This window comes from Orbicella faveolata, unplaced genomic scaffold, assembly GCF_042242905.1.
Source record: "Orbicella faveolata isolate gen_17 unplaced genomic scaffold, um_ofav_v1 contig_25, whole genome shotgun sequence".
Classification (NCBI taxonomy): Eukaryota; Metazoa; Cnidaria; class Anthozoa; order Scleractinia; family Merulinidae; genus Orbicella; species Orbicella faveolata.
The window spans coordinates 2546551-2566016 of NW_028301553.1; the positions used below are offsets into that span (position 1 = coordinate 2546551).

At 39.6% G+C, this 19466-nt stretch overlaps 2 protein-coding genes and 1 long non-coding RNA gene across 3 annotated transcripts; 1 reads left to right on the top strand and 2 right to left on the bottom strand.

Moving 5' to 3' along the window:
- Positions 1-1143: 1143 nt before the first annotated feature.
- Positions 1144-2352, bottom strand: LOC149108558 (uncharacterized). Its single transcript, XR_016208774.1, has 2 exons — positions 1859-2352; positions 1144-1676 (listed from the first exon to the last, which is right to left on the bottom strand). It is a non-coding gene; the product is annotated as an uncharacterized LOC149108558 (long non-coding RNA).
- Positions 1503-11075, top strand: LOC110042241 (uncharacterized). The gene is made up of 6 exons (XM_020747593.2): positions 1503-1778; positions 1949-1979; positions 4482-4538; positions 6132-6179; positions 7143-7211; positions 7899-11075. Exons 1-6 carry the CDS (start codon positions 1503-1505, stop codon positions 8285-8287), a joined length of 870 nt encoding a protein of 289 aa, XP_020603252.1. The 3' UTR covers positions 8288-11075.
- On the bottom strand, positions 11041-19455 carry LOC110042239 (arylsulfatase B-like). Its single transcript, XM_020747592.2, has 7 exons — positions 19141-19455; positions 18867-18953; positions 17362-17573; positions 16361-16572; positions 15480-15700; positions 14529-14803; positions 11041-12114 (listed from the first exon to the last, which is right to left on the bottom strand). The coding sequence occupies exons 1-7, from the start codon at positions 19406-19408 to the stop codon at positions 11899-11901; spliced, it is 1491 nt and encodes a 496-aa protein (XP_020603251.1). The 5' UTR covers positions 19409-19455; the 3' UTR covers positions 11041-11898.
- Between the last annotated feature and the right edge of the window lie 11 nt (positions 19456-19466).

The window sequence follows — 19466 nt, forward strand, 5'->3', positions numbered from 1 at the left end:
CTTGTTTTTCAATCTTTCCAATTTTATGTCTTTAATTCCCCTATAGTGTCCATGATTCAGAACATCCGGAAACCAATCGGATATCATGCAATTCAAACGTCTTCGGCAGAAGTGCTAAAAGCGACGCGCGAATTAAGAACATCTCCGTTTCCGGGTCACGGCTCAAGGCTGTAACGATTCGTTTGTGTTCATGTTTTGTTTGTTCGTTGAAACAGTCCTAATAACTTCGAAATGCGATCAGTGTAGAGAAGATTTATGGACGAAAAAAACGATGGTTTCGATTCGTTGTCAAAGAAATGAATCAGTTGGTTTTCACCGCGATCGAACGTTTTGTGTTTACTTAATTCAGTACCGGTGTCGTTTCAACAACGCAGAATGTACTTAACGCAGCCAGAAGTCTCTTTCATTTGCGACATTGAGTCTGAATTATTCACTGATTCTGCTGATGTTCTACACCGCCATGGATTAAAAAAAAAGAAAAAAAACGAGTTGCCAAATTCTCCATTTGCAGCCGACTTGTGTATAGTCGTTTTGCTGTGGAGTTAATACACTAATTTTGAAAAATGCAATTCAGTGAACTAAAGGTAAATTTCGGATTTCCGTTTGGCACCACCAGAGACAGTTTCCTGTTATAGCTATTATTATAGCTATAAATTAATTGTATGGATTACATTCATTCGCTCAGCTAGCATTTTCGTCTGAAGTTACGCAATTTCATGCTTACACGAATATGTTCTTCGTCCATACAGTCCTTAAATCCGCGACATGGTTCAGATTTTACGTCATCTGTCAGTGCCCGTGTAGAAGCCAAAGTCCAGCGTTTAACTAATGTGTTCGACAATCACATCACAATGACATACTTTTAATGAAATTGTGTAATCTATTAAGGTACAGAAGGAGGCCTTTTTAAAGCAATAACACACAGACAGCTCTGTAACATACGTTGAAAACTCAACTGTCGTGTATACAACGAAATGCAAAAATTGCTCCTTGCATTGTAACGCGACACGACTCGGCCATTGCTTCAGACTCATTTAGAAAATTTATTCTGTAGACGTTTCTAGGTATTTAGCTTGTTTTTCTCGAAGAATCCCAACAGAATGGATTATAAAATGACAGCTAACAACTGACAATGTACGGACATAAGTGTACATATAGTTTTATTCTTTTGTATTGTTAACCTTAGAAAGTTTATCCAAACGTAAACATAGGTCCATTTTGCATAATAATACTTCGGTAAGAGACTTCTGAGAAATGAATAGGTTTCCCTGAAAAGAAACTTCAAAATGGAATCCGCAGTCCCCAAGAAATCATGACTCAACGAGTGATGCCGTAAACACAGATCACGTGTCCAGTACAATATGTGGCGAAGATATCACAAATAGAAGTATCGAAATTCCGTGAAATACTTCAGCTTCCTTGACTTGTAAAGGCAAACGGGCGCCTCACAAACACACTATTGAGTCGGCTTCGAGGAAATACCGTAAAGCAACACAGGCAAGATGACTGAAGTACGACAAAGTTTTTCGCAGCAAAATCAATCTCTTCGATGGATGAAGACTTTTGTCGGTGTGATTATCGCTGGCTCGTTGTTGTTTGTCTTGTTCAAAGAACTACACTCGTTGTCCAAGGGCCTGGAAGAATCGAGCAAATCGCTGGAAGAATTGTCCAACAGACTGGCGGAGGAAGAGCAAAAGAACGAGAAATTACGTAAAGAGCTCGGACGTGTCAAGGAGAAGATGGACAATATACTGCAAGTGTTTTCAAATATGCAAAAGGTGACTTTTGTGTGAAGGTCTTTCCTACATTAAAGGCTAATCTGCAAGCCTAGCTAAATTCATTATGCGTAATTTCCCACCTTCCCTACTTAAAACATCCATAAGCTTCTTTATCGGTGAGTTACGACCTTAGGTTAACTTTGCTTCTTCTTTTGATTTGTACTTTACAGGTCTCCCGAGACAAAAGAGATAAAGACAAACGTAAGTGTAGCTGTTTATTGGTTGTTTTGGTGCCTTGTTGATTTCGGCAGTCGTTAATTACGTACGTACACAATCTTAAGTCAACTAGCGACCCTTGGTCCTAGATAAATCCGCGTCATCTTAAATCATCTTGAAGCTGTGATGATGCTAAACTTTGGTTCGCCTAAACGTTAAGATCGTGAAAAATAAAATATAACAATTTTTCTGCTTGTTTGGTAGTGCCTCTTGCAGTGAGTGGCATTTTAAGCGCGTTACTTCCGTGTCAGAAGATGAAGTGGAACGATCAATAGACGTACATTTTTTCACGTGTTAGGTGCAGGAAATGAGGCCAAAATGAGAAAAATAGAGAGGAGGCACAACAGATCTATTGGGTGGCTTTAAAGATCAAATTTGAAAAGGTTTCGGTAGCTTTCAATTGTAAAAGTAATCCCTTGAGAGCCATGCCAATATTCAGTTATTTACCCGGGATACATCCGTTTTAATAGACATTGACCCTTATCCAGTTTCAACACTAGTTACAGACTCTTATTCTAAATTTGATCCCATAAACACTGTCAAGATCACTGATAAAGAAACACGGACAAAGAAACAGACTCGGATTTTGGACTCGGAAAAACAGCACGTACCAAAGCCAAACCTTTTAGGGCAGCACATCAGCAGCAAGTTTTACTTACCAACGGAGATCAAGTACCGGAAATAAGAACACTTTGCCTGACCTGTAGTTTGATAATTTACAAAGCATTATCCGGATGACTCTGTAGTTATTGCGACTTGATATGAACAGCATGTCTCTATTTACTTTGGCTTGTGTTAATCTCTCAGCTCCTCTCCAGTGTTATCAGCTTCGATCAACACGTACGTGGAAACATAACCCGAAATTAGGTTCACGATCCAGGACAGTTTCCGCGTGAACAAACAAAATGAAAGGATATAGATTTTGCGGTTTTGCGTTGGAGGATTGTCTGACGGAAGGAAGGAAATGATTATATAATTACAGCGCTAGAAGAAATAAAACAATCAAAAAGCTTCGTAAACATCCTGTATTGATAAAGGCATTTGCAATACTATATATTCATTGGCTCACAGTTGATGTCCCCTTCGACGATGCTGAAAAGATTCAGTGACACTTTTTAAAAGGCTGAGACTTTTATTGTGTACACTTCAGCGCGTCGTCAGTACGTTTTGCACATTCTTGTAAAGGCACACATTGTTCAGTTCGAGAGTAAGCTCTTGAAATTTCTCCCGCGGAAACCCGTTAATGTCTTATCTTAGTATTTAGCCTGTCTGCTGACAATTAATGCCCAACGTATATTCTATGATATCAACTTCTAGTTACATAAGAATCAGAAGTAAAACTTTGATTAACTCCTTCAAGTTACCCTTCTTCTCTCGAACTACTTTCCGAACCATCAAAGCTGTCGATTGAAACATGAAAGTTCTTTTTTTTTTTTTTCCATCTAACCAGCTTTGGACTGATACGTGCGGGAATTTTACAGAAACCTCTGAAAAACAAAATGATACTTGTATATTTTTCGTCAATACAACCAGCTTCATTGAATATATAATTCTCAACAAATTAAAAGTCCTTGGGAATCGACTAAAGAAATTCTTCAATATTTTCATCAGATTTTCAAATGAGAAACAAAATGGAAGGCTGCATTCTATATCAACTTTCCCTTAAGATCCGCGTGCTTCAAGATGCTCAGCCAGCTCACGATCAGTCATTTATAAGCCGCGTACAAAATTACCTTTGAATTGAAGGAAACCTGAGAAGAGTATTTTACTAAGATAGCAAAACTCCAAAGAGTTAATTTCGAAAACCTATCGACTTATGTTGTACGTGTTCGATCTTTAATCTTTAATTTTGATATTTGATCTTTAATCATTATTTATACACGGTAAAAACATCAGGTAGAAAAAATCACATAATAATGACTAAAAATCCAAATCCTAACATTAAATTAACTTACATTAATATACCACTTAAGAAAAATCCTGGTTTCCATGAATGCCGTGTTTAAAAATTATGGTAGAGAAGGCGTTTAAATTTGTCCAATGAACCAGACTCTCTAATGTTACAGGGTAAGCTGTTCCAAAGGGTAGCGCCGCTGTAACTAAAACTATTTTTCATGTAGTTAGTTCTTGGAAAGGGAACAACATGTTTGTTTATCGAATCCCTCAGAGAATAGCTTGATTCATTTCGCTTTATAAATTTAGACGTGAGATATTCCGGAACAAGACCGTTTGAAGACTTGAAAACCATTAAGGCGTTCTGAATTTGACGTTGAGATTTCAAGTCTTTCCAGCTGAGTTTGTGAAATAAGGAATCGGACATCTACGTCATAGTTTGATGAAGTTATAACACGTGCAGCACGGTTCTGTAGTTTTTGTAGCTTTTTCGACAATGTTTTGCCACAATTACCCCAGACAAGGCTGCAGTAATCAAAGTGAGGTTGAACTAGTGAGTTGTAAATATTGAGTAGGGTTGACTATCTTTTGCAGATGATAGCAGTAAGAAGTGTAAGAGATTAAAGCATTGTGCAGAGGAGCTTAAGAAAGGTGAGGGTCAACTGGGTGGAAACGTTACAACAGTTCCTATTTATTGAGTGACCTAGGCAAGCTTAAAGTTGGCGTTCGGGTCTAGCTGTGCTTGCAACTGTACCGTCCGAGCTCAGTAGAGATCAGCACCGGTTCCCTCCCCTCCTAAAACAATTTACCAGGTTACAAGATAGAACACGAATGCGAGAACTCTGTCTTATGTAGTACATGACCACCAAGCTTGTTTCGGGAACGCTCTTTGCGAATAACTTATTTGTTTATTTAATTAAATAATAATGATTGTTAAATAAGGTAGTTAAATTTCAGTCTTTTAATGTAAATGAAGTAGTTAAATTTCATTTATTGTAAATAGTCAAATTTTAGGTGTTTAAATTTTAATAACTTATTTTATTTATTTTAAGTGTCCCCTATTAGTAGAGGGTTAATGAAGTTTTCATTCATTCATTCATACTAATTGAATTCGCCAGTGCCAGCTTATAAAGGAATGCTTATCTACAATATATGCCTCGTCAGAATAAGCAATTCATCCTCTGATTATTCGATGGATTATAAGAGCCCTATAAGAACCCTTATAATCCATCAAACATTTTCGCCCGCCCGCGGTGGGTCTAAACGCGTCACGTGACCGAATATTTCCCAGCTTAAACTGGGGAATATCCGACAATGTTTCCCAAATTTCAAAACTGCCTGCGTTGCGAAAAATATTTGAAGGATAATAAACACAGTAGCCTCCAGATGGCGCGAAAATATGCTCGGATATTTGTCCTTGGACATTATCTGTTCCTCAAAGCTCACAGTTTTCCTCGAGCTACGCTCTCGGAAAACTATTCGCCTCTCGGAAAAGATAATGTCCGCCGACAAATATCCCTGCATATTTTCGCGCAAAATGAAGGCTATTGTTTAAATAAACCATCATGGCTGAGCCAGTGGACTGGTATAGGCACGAGCCTTTACTCGTAGGATATTCCATGCTAGTATAAATCTACTAGCGTTCCATCACGAAAGCCGTTTTCTGATTGGCTAAGCTACTCACTATCTACAACAGATTAGTATTAATCTACTAGCGGTCTATCAAACATGCCGTTCTCTGATTGGCTACGCTACTCACTATCTATTCTGTGATAGATAGTTAATAGCGTAGCAGCGTGCCCTTGTTAACAAAATGACGGCCGCTTCTTGGCGTTTTCGAAGTGTCTGTGAAGAAGGTTTAGATAAAGTTTTCAACGACTAGTAGATTTATACTAAAACAATTAAATTATTCGCTCTTGATTTCTATGCGTGATAGTTGACTCGGACTGCACCCTCGTCAACTATCACGCGATAGAAATCGAGAGCAAATAATCTAATTGCTTAGTCAGTGAGTAGCGTAGCAGTGTACGTTTGTTACCGAAGTGACGGCCGCTTCTTGCGTTTTCGAGGTGTCGGTGAAGAGGATTTTGATAAAGTTTTGAACGACTAGTAGATTTATACTTAAGCAATTAGATTATTCTCACTCTATTTCTATCGCGTGATAGAAATCTCGAGCTCATAATCTAATTGTTAGGTATAACTCGAAAGTGTTGCATAACTAGTATGTATTTTGTATCAATTTAGATGTCAATTGCACCATGATAAAGAACTGTATGCCAAGCCGTGGAAAAGGTATTTCATATATATATACACTTAGAGAAAAGAGATATAAAAAACAATTACAGCAAATATATTCCAAATACCCGAAATTTACTGCGGAAAGTTTACTGCAGAACCACTCGCCTGCGGCTCGTGGTTCCACAGCCACTTTGACAATGTTATGACGCAATTCATCATCAATAAGAGGACAGACGCATAAAAAAGCTGACGTCAATTTGTTAATTAGACATGATACTCAAATCCTCCGTAGATAATATTACCAAGCGCGTTGCGTGGTTATTTCCGTGGAGAATGGAAATGCGTGTAAAGCTACTTGGATTCTCTTACCCTTCATATTCTCTTGGAATACTAAAAGTGTACATAGACCAAGTGAGGAATTCGGAGCCACTTGGTAAGAAGACTGTTCAGTGATAAATTCGCGCTTGGGAAACGTATTAGATTCTTTTTAGCCCAGGTCTGTCCAGCTATACACTCACAAAAGGCGCGAAACTATGGCAAGAACTTTTGTATCCCCTCTTGAGGGCTGCGCGTTTGTTCTAACCACTCTTGATCATTATCTGTGCATTTTCAAATAAGATAAAGTGGCTGATTTTTTAAGTCATTTTCCGATGTTCAACTGTGGCTAAGAAAGATTTAAGGGGCGTGGCTCAAAAAAAAATGTTCAAATGTTGTTGTTTATAGTGGTCAATACGCTTTGCTACACCTAGCTAGTTCACAGGCATGCCACTTTAAATGAAAGAAACAAATATATCAACTAAACATAATAGGCTTAAAACTCCCAACCGGCGGGAGGCAGACCAGTTGGCTATTTACAAGCATGACCGAGGAGTTGAACTAGGATCTACCGCGAAACAACTTCAGCTAACTCCAGGCTCGTAACTCCCGCAAAACCCTGATAAGGAAGTCTACTGAGAAGCTGCAATAACTTGACACGAAATCTGATGTTACTTTTATTCTTGTTATTTCTTACGTCAGATTTTATCCACGCCTATATACTGACAGCCCACACTCTTCAAGCAACAAAAAACAGCACGAATTATAAAGGTACTCATTAAATTGTACGTGGAGAATTGATTTCTGGTAAAAGTAGAGTGAGTTACTAACACGATTCTTTGTGGCTGCCATGTTTTGAATTCGTATCAAGAATAAACTGAGTAGTTTACTCCATCAGCCCCACCAGGCAAGTGATTTGTGTTTCTTTCTGCGTCCGAAAGCAATGCCATGAGATAAAGTGGGTTGACAGTTTTATAGACGTTTTCGGAAGCTTCCTTGTTCTCCAGGCAGAGCAATTTTTCATCAGCAGATAAAGATGAAGTTTGAGTTATGTGTAGGTATTCGACGTAGCTGTGACTAATCGACCTACAAAAAATGGAAAATGCGAAATTAAGTACGAAATACAATCAAATAATTATTCTGAAGATTACAAAAAAAAAAAATAGTCTGAAACTCTGGGGTCTCTTCTGGTCGCTTATAGTCCTGACTCCGGAAGGCGGCTTAACTTCAGGCTAGCAAATCGTAAGTCTTGCAACTAAGTGATTTACGCCATGTTTAGTTTTAACCTCCTCCGCTTTCGTTCCCCATATTAGAAATTCCTCTTTGGAGAAAACTGGAAGAGACTTTTTACGATTGTGGGCGTAATGTAACAATTTACAATCAAGCATCAGCTAGACAGGAAAATCTTGTTCTTAGTATCTAGTTCTAATAGAACATGTGACAATCTTTTCATTCCAGATGATTTGACGGCCCAGTTGTCTTGGCAGAGTTACCTTTCCAGTGATAACAATGTAGTATCCAAGGCAAAGTTTAATATTTCTACAGGCGGTATATACTACGTTTATTGCCATTTAAGGGTAGGTAAGCCCGTCAATAGAGTTGTTATAAGAACAAGTTCTTCTGAATTGTTCTCTACATTGCCAGCATTTACCAGTAACGGGACTGACGTTATGCGAATGTCTGGACTTGCCAAGATACCCAGCTATGCGTTATTATATGTGGAAATAGAATTCGACAAGTCAGTCCTTAAAGACAAAGACACTCTCCAAAGTATGGATAAACTATTCCCGGACTATTTTGAAAAGGAGAAGAGTCCAAACAGCTTTGGAATGTTTTTGGTCAGCTGAAACAAAAGCTTACAGTTATCTTTTGCTTTGAATTTGTAATCGTTGTCGGAACAAGCAAGCTCCCACAACATAGTCAAAAAATCAGAGGAAAACTAATTGTTCACTTTTTTTCCGTCGAATCAAATACAAGACCAAAGCCGATCGTGGCTTGACTCACGCGACTCAGTCTCCCGCGCTTTTCACCAGTTGCTCATTTTCCCGCGCTTGTTAGTATTAGTTTGTTAGCAGTAAATTGTTTTCCCGCGCTTTTCACCAGTTGCACATTTTCGCGCGCTTGTTAGTATTAACTTGTTAGCAGTAAATTGCTTTCCCACGCCTGCCGCCACGCTGTCCAAAACTTCCAAGGCTTTTAATTCAATCATACTTTGCAACTGAAGAGCTGGACGACAACTCATCACCTGACGCACCTCAAACCTGTGTAACTCCCTTGGGTAAACGTAAGAGACCATGATAGTCTTGGTAACAGTCAGAGGTTTCCTTGGCAAGTTGTGGACTGTTTGAGACCATAGTAACCACGACCGAAACACCAACGACAACTTTTTTAAAACAAACCTCGCAAATATTTCAGAGGCATCCTTTAGATGAAAATACTAAGGCAGTGTTTAATAATTTCCATCCAAAATACACAGAAATATGGTCTGTTTGAAGCTGATGTGTGCAGAAGACATCCAGATATAACGCACGCGCAGGCCACACGGGTTTGCGGTATTATTATGTTTGGCGTGGTTTCAGAATCTGAATTGTGTTTTCAGTTGCAAAGTATGACAAAATAATGACTGCATAAAGTAATGTTAATAACTTAATAAGTCAATGTGGTTTGTTTAATACATCCTTTGTGGTTTTTGCACCGTATTTCAAACATTTTGGACAGTTTTGGTGAGTTAAATTTCGTATTTATATGGAATCTAATTTGGTTTTCTAGATTAGGGCCAGAATCATAAGGTAATTTTCACGGGCTGGTATGAGTCTCAAAGTGGGCTGAGATACCATAAACTGCTACTTATAAGCCCCCTGCGTATAAGTCCTCCCGGTTTTTGGCCCATCGAAATGTAAACCAAAAAATGCATCCGGTTCTAAGCCCGTTCGGATATAAGTCCCCCCGCCCCTAGCTTTCCTTGACTTGAATTCGTTTTATTATGATGTTTTAAAGCTTAATTACTAGTAAATGAAAAACCTATTTTGATCAACATGTGTAGCTATGGCTCGTTTGGAAACGTACGGTTTTTTATTCGTGTTGTAAGCCCCTCTGTTTATAAACCCATCCAAAAGCCCTTACGAAGTTGTATGAGCCCAGGGCTTAAAAGCGGCAGCTTACGGTAGTTCTTTGACAGGGCTTTTCTGGTCTAAATTGTACTTAAATGGTTCCACAAGTGGGAATCAGATCAAGGTTCTCCGGGTTAAGGGGGCGTTTTGAGGCCGAAACAGATGTTATCTTATCTCAGATTTACAGTGTGTTTTGTAAGTTTAATGCATTTGCTCGTCTTGTATGTAAAATGGTCTCAATTGACAAAGTTGACTTAACGGCTATTCACATTTACCGTCACACTTGATAAAAAGCAAACAACGAACAACAAAAATTAAAAGCTGATTAGAGTGGTTTTAATTGAGTGTGGTAGGACCAAAACCAAAGTAATCACTCTAGCCAATCACAAAAGACCTAGACAATACAGTGAACCAATCAAAACTCGAAGAGATAACATGTAGCTGACGCAAAGCGCGGAAAACGTGTGCGAATGAGTCACGATTGGTTTTAGTTTGACTTCTGACTGGATGAAAAATTGGCGCGAGTGAGAGAAAGTTCGTCACAAAGAACAAAGAACAAATCCGTTTGACTGGACGCAATCTTGTAGCTTTTATAAATAATTGTAATATAGTGTTCGTTGCATGATGTACATAAGCTCCACGTAAGGGAGGGGGTGTAATTTCTTTGTGGAGTTATGCCGCTTTGGTCTCAAAGGCCTTACTGCATTCCCAGCGCTCTCTCGGCTTTGAAATCCAACATGGCAGCCATATTGGACTGACCATCATATTTTAAATCCACTCAATTCAGGATCAAGCCTGATATATTCTACTTACTGACCAGAATATGACGGACATTGTTTCTCGCCGAGCTCAAACTAGTTCTCTTGCGTGCAGTGGAACCCCGCCTTACGGCCACCCCGTTATCACGGCCACCTCGTTATCACGGCCACCTCGTTATCACGGCCACCTCGTTATCACGACCACCTCGTTATCACGGTCACCTCGTCATCACGGCCACTTTATTGTGGTCGGAACAAAAGCTCAGTCAGGCCTTTTCTTATATAAAGAACCCCCTTAATTAAGGCCACTCGTTCAGACGGCGAGACCGGATTGACGGGGTTCCACTGTACTTGAAAATCATTTCCAAATCCATTTCAGACTGTTAATCAACTCCAACATCTCCCCTTTTAGGGCGGCATAATCCCATACTGTATATGTAAATAAATGACTCAAACCCACACGAAATAACAAAAAAATTTCAGACACATTGTAAAAACCTATTTTTGTGATTTCACGGGCAAGACACGGAGATTTCAATCGCGTTAGAAGGGCCCTCGTCCCTTCCGCTAACCTTTTGTTATTTAAAAGAAAATTGTAACACGATACAAGTTAGAACTTAAAATCAGTTGATGGGGAGATTAGATATATTAATGATCATAATTAACGTGTAAACATGGTTACTTGACGACCTATCATTCATGTAATACTTAAGGAATGATCTGTAAAACATGTTGTTGATTAATAAACAGTTTATTACTAGATACAATTGATTATTACTGATTATTAAAGATCATCAGTGTTACTATCTACCTTCTTAACAATCTTACCCTGTTATCACTCAGTTGAAAAATATATTGTCTTTAAAGACCTCCATACATTTATTGTGGTATTTGTTGCATGACTGAGAAAATTACTTCATTGTGATCGGCTGAGGGTTCGTTAAGTCGTTTATTTGAAGAGCAGTGCATATTTAAGCGCGCGCGTTCGCAGCTTTCTCAGTCATAATAAATGAAAGCTCTATTCAATTCTTAATCGTACTCGCATTCACACAATTACCTGCTGCACAAATTTCTTCGGTATACATAAATATTCCTGGGTGGAGGGAGGCACTGTCAGCTTTTATTTTGCCGTTTTCTTCGTTTCAAGGTAATTTAATATATATCGCAAAAAGTATAGTATCGACTTTAGAAATAAAAAGTTCGCGCAGTGGAAAATTCTAAGGTGTCAAAAAAAATCTCTGTCCGATATAACGCCTTTCATCGGGGGACACCGGGATTTTATAGCAAATAATCCTAAGTGCCAAAGGAAATTCAGATCCCTGGTGAAAACGAGAAGGAGAAAAAGACCACCCTCGTACCCAGGGCTTTATTGACCTCTCCCAACTCCTAACGGAAAAGCCCTGGGCACAAGGTTGGGAAAAGTCTTCATCCTGTCGTCCTCTACGCCCGTCTCCCGCTCACCAATTCCACGCAGTCAAAACATTATTTAAAAGATACGAAACAAACACCTTTGAAAACGACAGAGGTGTCCAAACAATATAGAATATTCTAAAATGTTTCCTTGACTCTGCTCGTGCCCGGAAAGGTATTTCACATCCATGGAGTCCAGGCCCCGTTCTTCTTGGCCACCTTCCTCGCCTCAGGGTCTGATGGTCTGTTAGCAGGTGGCACTGCCCCCTTCATGTAAAACTGCACTCGATCTTGAAGCTTCTTCACAATATCGGGGAACCTTTGGCTGAGGTCATTCTTCTCGTAAGGGTCAGCGGTGATGTTGTATAAGGCTACATCGACAGTGGGAACTGGAGGCTAAAATAGCAGTAATAAACAGCAGTTGGTTTTACTACAGTATAATAATTATCGTTTAATCTATTTCAGACGTAAAGGTCCATTGGCTTTTATGGTGTTCTCTTCATTTGAATATCAATGCTCTATACTACAAACTAAGGCCCCATTTATATGGTCGCGGGTACCCGAGACAACCCTCCCCCCGAGTTACCCTGGCCGAAGTAACTTTTAGCTTACTTCTTTGCAAAATTCAACCAACCGTTAACATGAGGATCGCGAACGCGAGACAACTCGGGTGGGCGAGTTGTCTTGCCTTGGCAGGTAGGGTAACCCTGGTAAGCGGGACAACTTTTCTTCATATAAACATTTCGGCTCGCTCAACCGGGACTCCTCTCGGCGTTGCGAGTGTCACGTAATGCGTAGATTTAGGATTTAAAGCAGAAGTTCGTATCAAAGAAGTGAAAATTAACCTCGGCAAAACCCACTGTGATGGAATGACCGATGGAAACTCAAAGAAAGTGACATCTTTGCACAGTTGATTATTCAATAAGGGTTATCGATAATCAAGCAGGGTCAACTTTGACTGGGCCTTTACAGGGACAACGTTTCCACATACATATAAACGCTCGACGTTGCCCCAAAGGGAGGGTTGTCTCGGGTACCCGAGACCATTTAACTGGTGCCTAATAAGTAAGAACTGTCTTTAGGTTTCCTTCACTTGAAAAACGTACCCATATAACGAATCGGTTCAGAACAGATAGCAAATCTGTTAATGTATTTTAATCATAATATGCAAATTAATAAAGTGTATTATCGTTTCTCTCATGATGTAGTCACTTGAGATGTAGATCGCGACGTTTCGACTGCTTACTGCTAATCTTCTTCAGGCGATAAGGTCGACTGATTGCACGGTATCATTTATATCACAAAGGTCGGCTGTGATTGATGCATTTCGATCCTCCTATTGTTCCATTGTTCCGGCGAGTAGCTGTTCCCTCAGTGGTCCGCTGTTGCACCGTTCTCCTGTTGTTGTGTATTTTGATCGTGGGCATTCATGCTTCAGGAATTTCAATTCCACTATCCCTGTTGATGTTATTAGGGTGAAGTCTTATGTGAATAGCTTCCTTGACCCTACGTCATATAAGACTTCACACTAATAACATCAACAGGGATAGTGGAATTGAAATTCTTGAAGCATGGATACCCACGATCAAAATACGCAACAACAGGAGAACAGTACAACAGCGGACCACTGAGGGAACAGCTACTCGCCGGAACAATGGAACAATAGGAGGATCGAAATGCACCAATCACAGCCGACCTTTGTGATATAAATGATACCGTGCAATCAGTCGACCTTATCGCCTGAAGAAGACTAGCAGTAAGCAGTCGAAACGTCGCGATCTACATCTCAAGTGACTACATCGTGAGACAAACGATAATACACTTTATTATTGCATCTACCACGATGAATAACAACAACCTTTTCCCCGAAATATGCAAATTATTAGCAAAAGATTCAGAAGAGGGGTTGTCACATTCATATTAACCAACTTATTCCCCAGTATTTTTCCTAATAGATTTGCTACCTTGCATCCAGAGTGTTTGCCTAACTAAACAAAAACGCACAACATCGAGATCGGCAGGATCTAAGTTTCATTTCAAAGTAAAGAATGGCGTCTGTCATCTTAGTGCTATACCGAAATGGTTCGATTTAGCACCCTACTTCCAATACTACAATTGCCAGTTGAGGAAGGCGCGACTGAGCTTTGGTTTCTCGGTTCCAATGGTAGCAATATCGTCGCCTGAAATTTGACGCGCTTTGCTGCCAATGAGGTCAAAGAACGACAAGGAGTTGCCACTGGAAACGGAGCCAGTTTCCCGTGACAACACCCCTATTCCAATTAGCGCACCGTCCCAATTAGGGCCAGCGCCACCATATCGAAAGTGACATCAAGACAGAATAGAATTGACTGCTTAGAAGAATGACAAATGAAGTCTGCTTTCTCATCTGAACTTAACATTGACCATTATGACTATCAGAGCCCCTACTGTTAAAGTTCTTGAGTCAAAGTATCTGTGCTTTACCACATTCGGATGCACAGGTGTATACGTTCAAACCGAAGTAAGGCCCCCGTCAGTAAGCTTAATGAGCGACCCCTCTCCAATATGTGCCCTCTCTTGAACTACCAAAATTAAATTAGCACCCCGGGCGCTAAATGGAATCAATACTATACGGAATGTAGAAAGCAAATTGATCTGGGTGGCATCTTTAAACTAATGAGGAAGGTGATAGCACTTTAAGGTAAAAACAATAGAAAAGACCCCATCGGGACTTTGATTACTGGCCGCCTGATAGGAGTGGCCGGTTAATAGTGGGTCGCTTAATAGGGGTTCGACTCTGTAATTCTCTCATTGATTGATTTTACACTTACACTCTCTAGGTCCTGTAGAGACAACTTGTTGGTCTGAGTACAGCCTCTGTCTTCTGGAGGAATGAAGTATGAGATGTTCGGGACACCCATAAGAAGTTTCATGTCTCCTAAACGAAGACCAATGCCTTGATATGCAAAACCGAGTTGCGAGTCAGGAAAAGACTCGATGTCTATATTGTGAAGGATCTCTGATCGGGGAGAAGCATCGCCGTATGAAATAGCTCTCCACACGTCATGTCCGTCCAGGTCAAGATCCTCGGGACTTAGATTGCCACCTGTAAACCACACAACAGCTCTCATCAGTTCGCAGAAGTATAATGAAAAGTGCAGCGAATCGATCAGGCCCACCTGACAAGCAAAACATTCGTGAAACTTTTTTTTTTTATCGATACCCCATCGGAACAAACCCGTTGTTTTCTCGGTGAATCGTCAGTTGTAAAACCAGAAGCAATCTTGATTTGACCTCATGACTTTTACTGCGCTGAAAGACAATTTAGAAGGATCGTTACTGAGTTCTTTATTCATTTCGTGTTAAGCGTGTTGCGCTAGGAAAGATTTGTGAAAACATATATCACATAAGAACACGCAAAAATAACGCGAGAAACCAATCGAAAAAACAAGTAGCAAAGGCGGGAAAACTTGAAACCAGTGACGAGCGCGGGAAAGGCTGTAACCAATCATGAATGGCGAAGGCGGGAAAACTTGTTACCAATGGTTAGCGAAAGAAAACTTGTAACTAGCACCAAGCGACAAGCGCGGGAACACTTGCAACCAGTGGCGAACGCGGGAAAAGACATGGGCCAAATTACTATTGATCTGCTTGGCTGAGAATAAAATACCTTTCCTCGGATTAGTTACAGCACACCACACAAGGTTTTAAAATGAACTAAGCCAGAACACGTCAAACCAAAGCTCTCAAATGAAAATCCTTCAAAGCGATAGTTGACTTACCAGCAAGATTAACCAATGTTGGGTACCAGTCAGTCACGTGGATAAGCCCTGTACAGTTCACCCCACTCCTGGAGAGCATTTTACCATGTACAAACCCCACCCCTCTGATTCCTCCCTCCCACAGTGTATCCTTACGTCCTCTCAGGGGATAGTCATAGCCGCCATTCTTCGGCACACCTCCATTGTCCGTGCTGAAGACCATAACAGTGTTGTCCCACAATCTTGATAAACAAAACAAAAAACCAAATCTTTTCTAAATTGAACCTTTATTTTGTTCACTCATAACCTGTGCCTGTTTGATTTAAAATGCAACCTTCCCCTACTTCCTAAACCCCGTCAAAGATAAAAGACAAGAAATTACAAAGAAAGTATTTAAGTGCAGATCCTTTATTTTGTTCACTTTTGTCTGTTTGATTTAAAATGCAACCTCCCCATACTCCCTCAACCCCGACAAAGATAAAAGACAGGAAATTATAAGAATATAGTTTAACACAGGTAAAAGAACAGTTGATTCAATCAGGAAAGAAAAACACTTTCTTCAGGTCTGGAACTGAACAAATAAAAACGATTATATGGCTTGTGTTTGTTAGCTGATATACAATGTAACACGCCCTCCGATTGGCTAATTCTAGGGCATTTTTCTCCCGTAATGCCCATGGGCCAATTACAGGCCCGCAAAACAAAAGCATGTGTAAAAAGCCACATAATAAACAACTTATTAATCTTAAATGTTCGGACTTACCAGAAAATCTCAAACCTTGACCTTGCCATATTGGCCTCACTATCGCACTCTGAGTCAATACAGCAAGGTCTCAGTTTGAGATTTGCCTGTAAAGACCTCACTCTCAGTTGATAAGCAAACAAACAAACACTTTCAATACCCTGCTTCCTTGAATGCTTCTGTTATGTTTCCAACTGCTTCATCCATGATATCCACCATTCCAGCATAGGTTCGTCTAATAGTATCGTTTATAAAGGCATACTTGTCAGTATGTTCTTTAGGTGCTTCAACAGGGGAGTGAACATTTTGAAATGCCATGTAAAGGAACAAAGGGCTGCTGGCATCATGGGATTTCACAATCTGCTCTGCACGCTGAAATTTAGATTAAGCCATACTTTTGACAGTCATCACCACATATCACCCAATAAGAGTGGGTGTTAGATTCAAATAAACTTTAGCTACATAACAATTGATAATCATCACATTCTCTAACTTGCATATTTCATTTCAACATGTATAACATTATGTACTTTAGCAATAATAAATACCTAAATACCTAAAAATAATTTTATTAATAATTATAATAAGATTACTAATATATGCTATTAATATATTTGCAAATAAAATAATTCATATTCCAGTTCAACAGGGATGGATCCAGAAAATTCAGATAAATTGCAGCAGACTGTGCAAGCTACCCCTCACCCCCGTAAATATTTACATGTATAAACTCAACTGAAACCCAATTGTGTACAGTTCAAACCCTATGATTAAACAGCTACCCTTGGGGAAATGGATAGTGGCCACTTAAAGGGGTCTGACCACTTAATAGAGGTATAAACAATAGACAAGCTGTCATCAGGACTTCGATTACTGACCACCTAATAGAGGTGGCCATTTTATAATCAGCAGCTGCTTTATAGGGGTTTGACTGTATTTGAAATAAATTCTAAATTTTTGAACATTACATACAAGAAAAAAAAAGGGGGGGGGGGGCTACTTGGTCCCCCTAAATTCACCCCAGAGTGTTTAACAGTTGATTTCTAGTAATTAAGATAATTTGCTATACACCTGATCCATCACATGCACATTCATTGTAGATCAAACATTAATTTTATCCAGAAATGCACGTTGACAAATAATTTTCTGCACATGACTGACCTTTGTAAATGCATTAACAGAGTAAGTCCCATTCATATCTTTAACAATATCTTTATTGTCGCGGAAGTCAAGAAAATGACTTTGCACATGTGTGTAATGATCCTCGGCACCATTATAAAATCCATAAAATGTATCAAAGCCACGATATGTAGGAGTGCTGTCCCAGTTGTAGAAACCCAGGTGCCATTTTCCAATCATGTGTGTACTGTAACCTGAAAGAGCATTCAAGATAACATCATTTGTCCAGTTGTCAGAATTGTCCTCTCATCAGAATAATGGCATTATTATTTTTTAATTTGATTTCTTATCTTACTGGACTTGATCACAGGTAGCCCTATTAGAGAAAGACTTTTTCTAGATCTTAAGGGTGGGAAACCTAGGAAGCGATAACTCACTAAGATTCCTTCAAATTGTCAGAAAAAGCGAACAGACTGAACAACCAATACACTGTGGAAGTAAGATAGAGCATTTTTTAAGAGCCTACAAGTAGTATTTCTACCACCTTAAAAATCGATCATAAATTTTCCCATACAAATTGTCTTAATTTTTGCAGATGACTGCTATTGTGCAGTTCCAGAAAATATGCATACTTTCCCCACAGAAGGGATTGGAATTTCCTGGCGGCCCGGCATGGGAGGTTTTGTAAGACCAAAACATTGAAAGAAATGTATGAAGCTTAACTGGAATTTCCAGAGGAGTGGGGGAAGCCCGGGGGGGGGGGGGGGGAATCCCATATGGAATGGACGGGATGCTTGTCGTCTCGCTTAGGGGTGTAAATTTCAGATTTTGGCCTCGCTTAGGGTGTTCTGGGCAAAATGTCATTATTTTTAGCTGTCAAGGTCTCGTTAAGGGTTGCACGCGAAGAAATAACAAAACAGAAAGAATTTTGATTCTTTATATTTACTCAATTCATATAAACAAAGTTTTCCATACCATTAATATCTAAAGTCCACTGTAACAAACTGTCTTTGTCTATTGTTAAACTGGTCTGTTTTAGGGGTCTGCATAAGCTTCGGCCACGCCCAGATTGGTCTCTATTAGGGGTTAAATTCAAAATTTCCAACGAGCATCCCTGTCCACGCCATATGGGAGTCCCCCCCAGGGGGGGGGGGGGAGGTATGGAATGATATTTTCTGGCAGTACACATTATGTAAGATGATAATCGCTTACAGTTTGACCATGGGCTACCTGTGACTTGATAAGCAATAACACAAAAGCAAAGTGTACTGATGTGCTAGTGATCACTGGCCTCCTCTGATAAGCAGACACTGTGTCTTTATAAACAAATCACACTTCTTAAAACAAGTTAAATTCTAAATTTTATATAAATTTACAAGTTACGATCACACTATACAAACTATTTAAGCACATTCTTTACATAACATTTATTATACCCGGCAAAGGGGTACATTTTAGCTTAGCTTAGATTTCAGGTCCACAAAAGAGGATCATAACTTCAACGATAATTTATGTAATATTTCTTGATTTCAAATCCAAATTCTCACCAGCTTCTTTGAGCTTTTGTGGTAAAGTTGTTACATTCAAAGGCAGACCAAATGGACACCCAGTGTGAACAATTCCATGCTGTAAGCCTGTTTAAAGAAAAAGGAACAACTTGAGCATTAGGAAGTAAATTCGCCTAACTTCTACTATAAGAAATGTATGAACACCGTCAGGAGAATGTTGGTGACATAATCTCACACAACGGCACCAGATTATCAGCTTTCCAGTTTTAATATATTGAAGCGATTTGAAGGTAGTCAATATATTAATACTTACCAATATGTATAGGATATCTTCCAGACAGCAAAGCCCCTCTTGTGGGGGAGCATATGGGCTGAACGTAATAGTTTTCGAGAACGACCCCCTCGCTAGCCAGTTTGTCGACATTTGGAGTTTTTATTTTCGAGCCGTGAAAACCCACATCACTCCAGCCGAGGTCATCAACAAGAACGAACAAAATATTAGGCTTTGATGAAGCTGAGGTGACCAATGTGTAAAGATTTGTCGAGTGAAAAAGAACGAAAATGCACAGACACGACTTCATCGCTAAATCGAACTTGGTCACGTTGTTTGTTGTAACGCAGTCACGCTATCCTTATGAA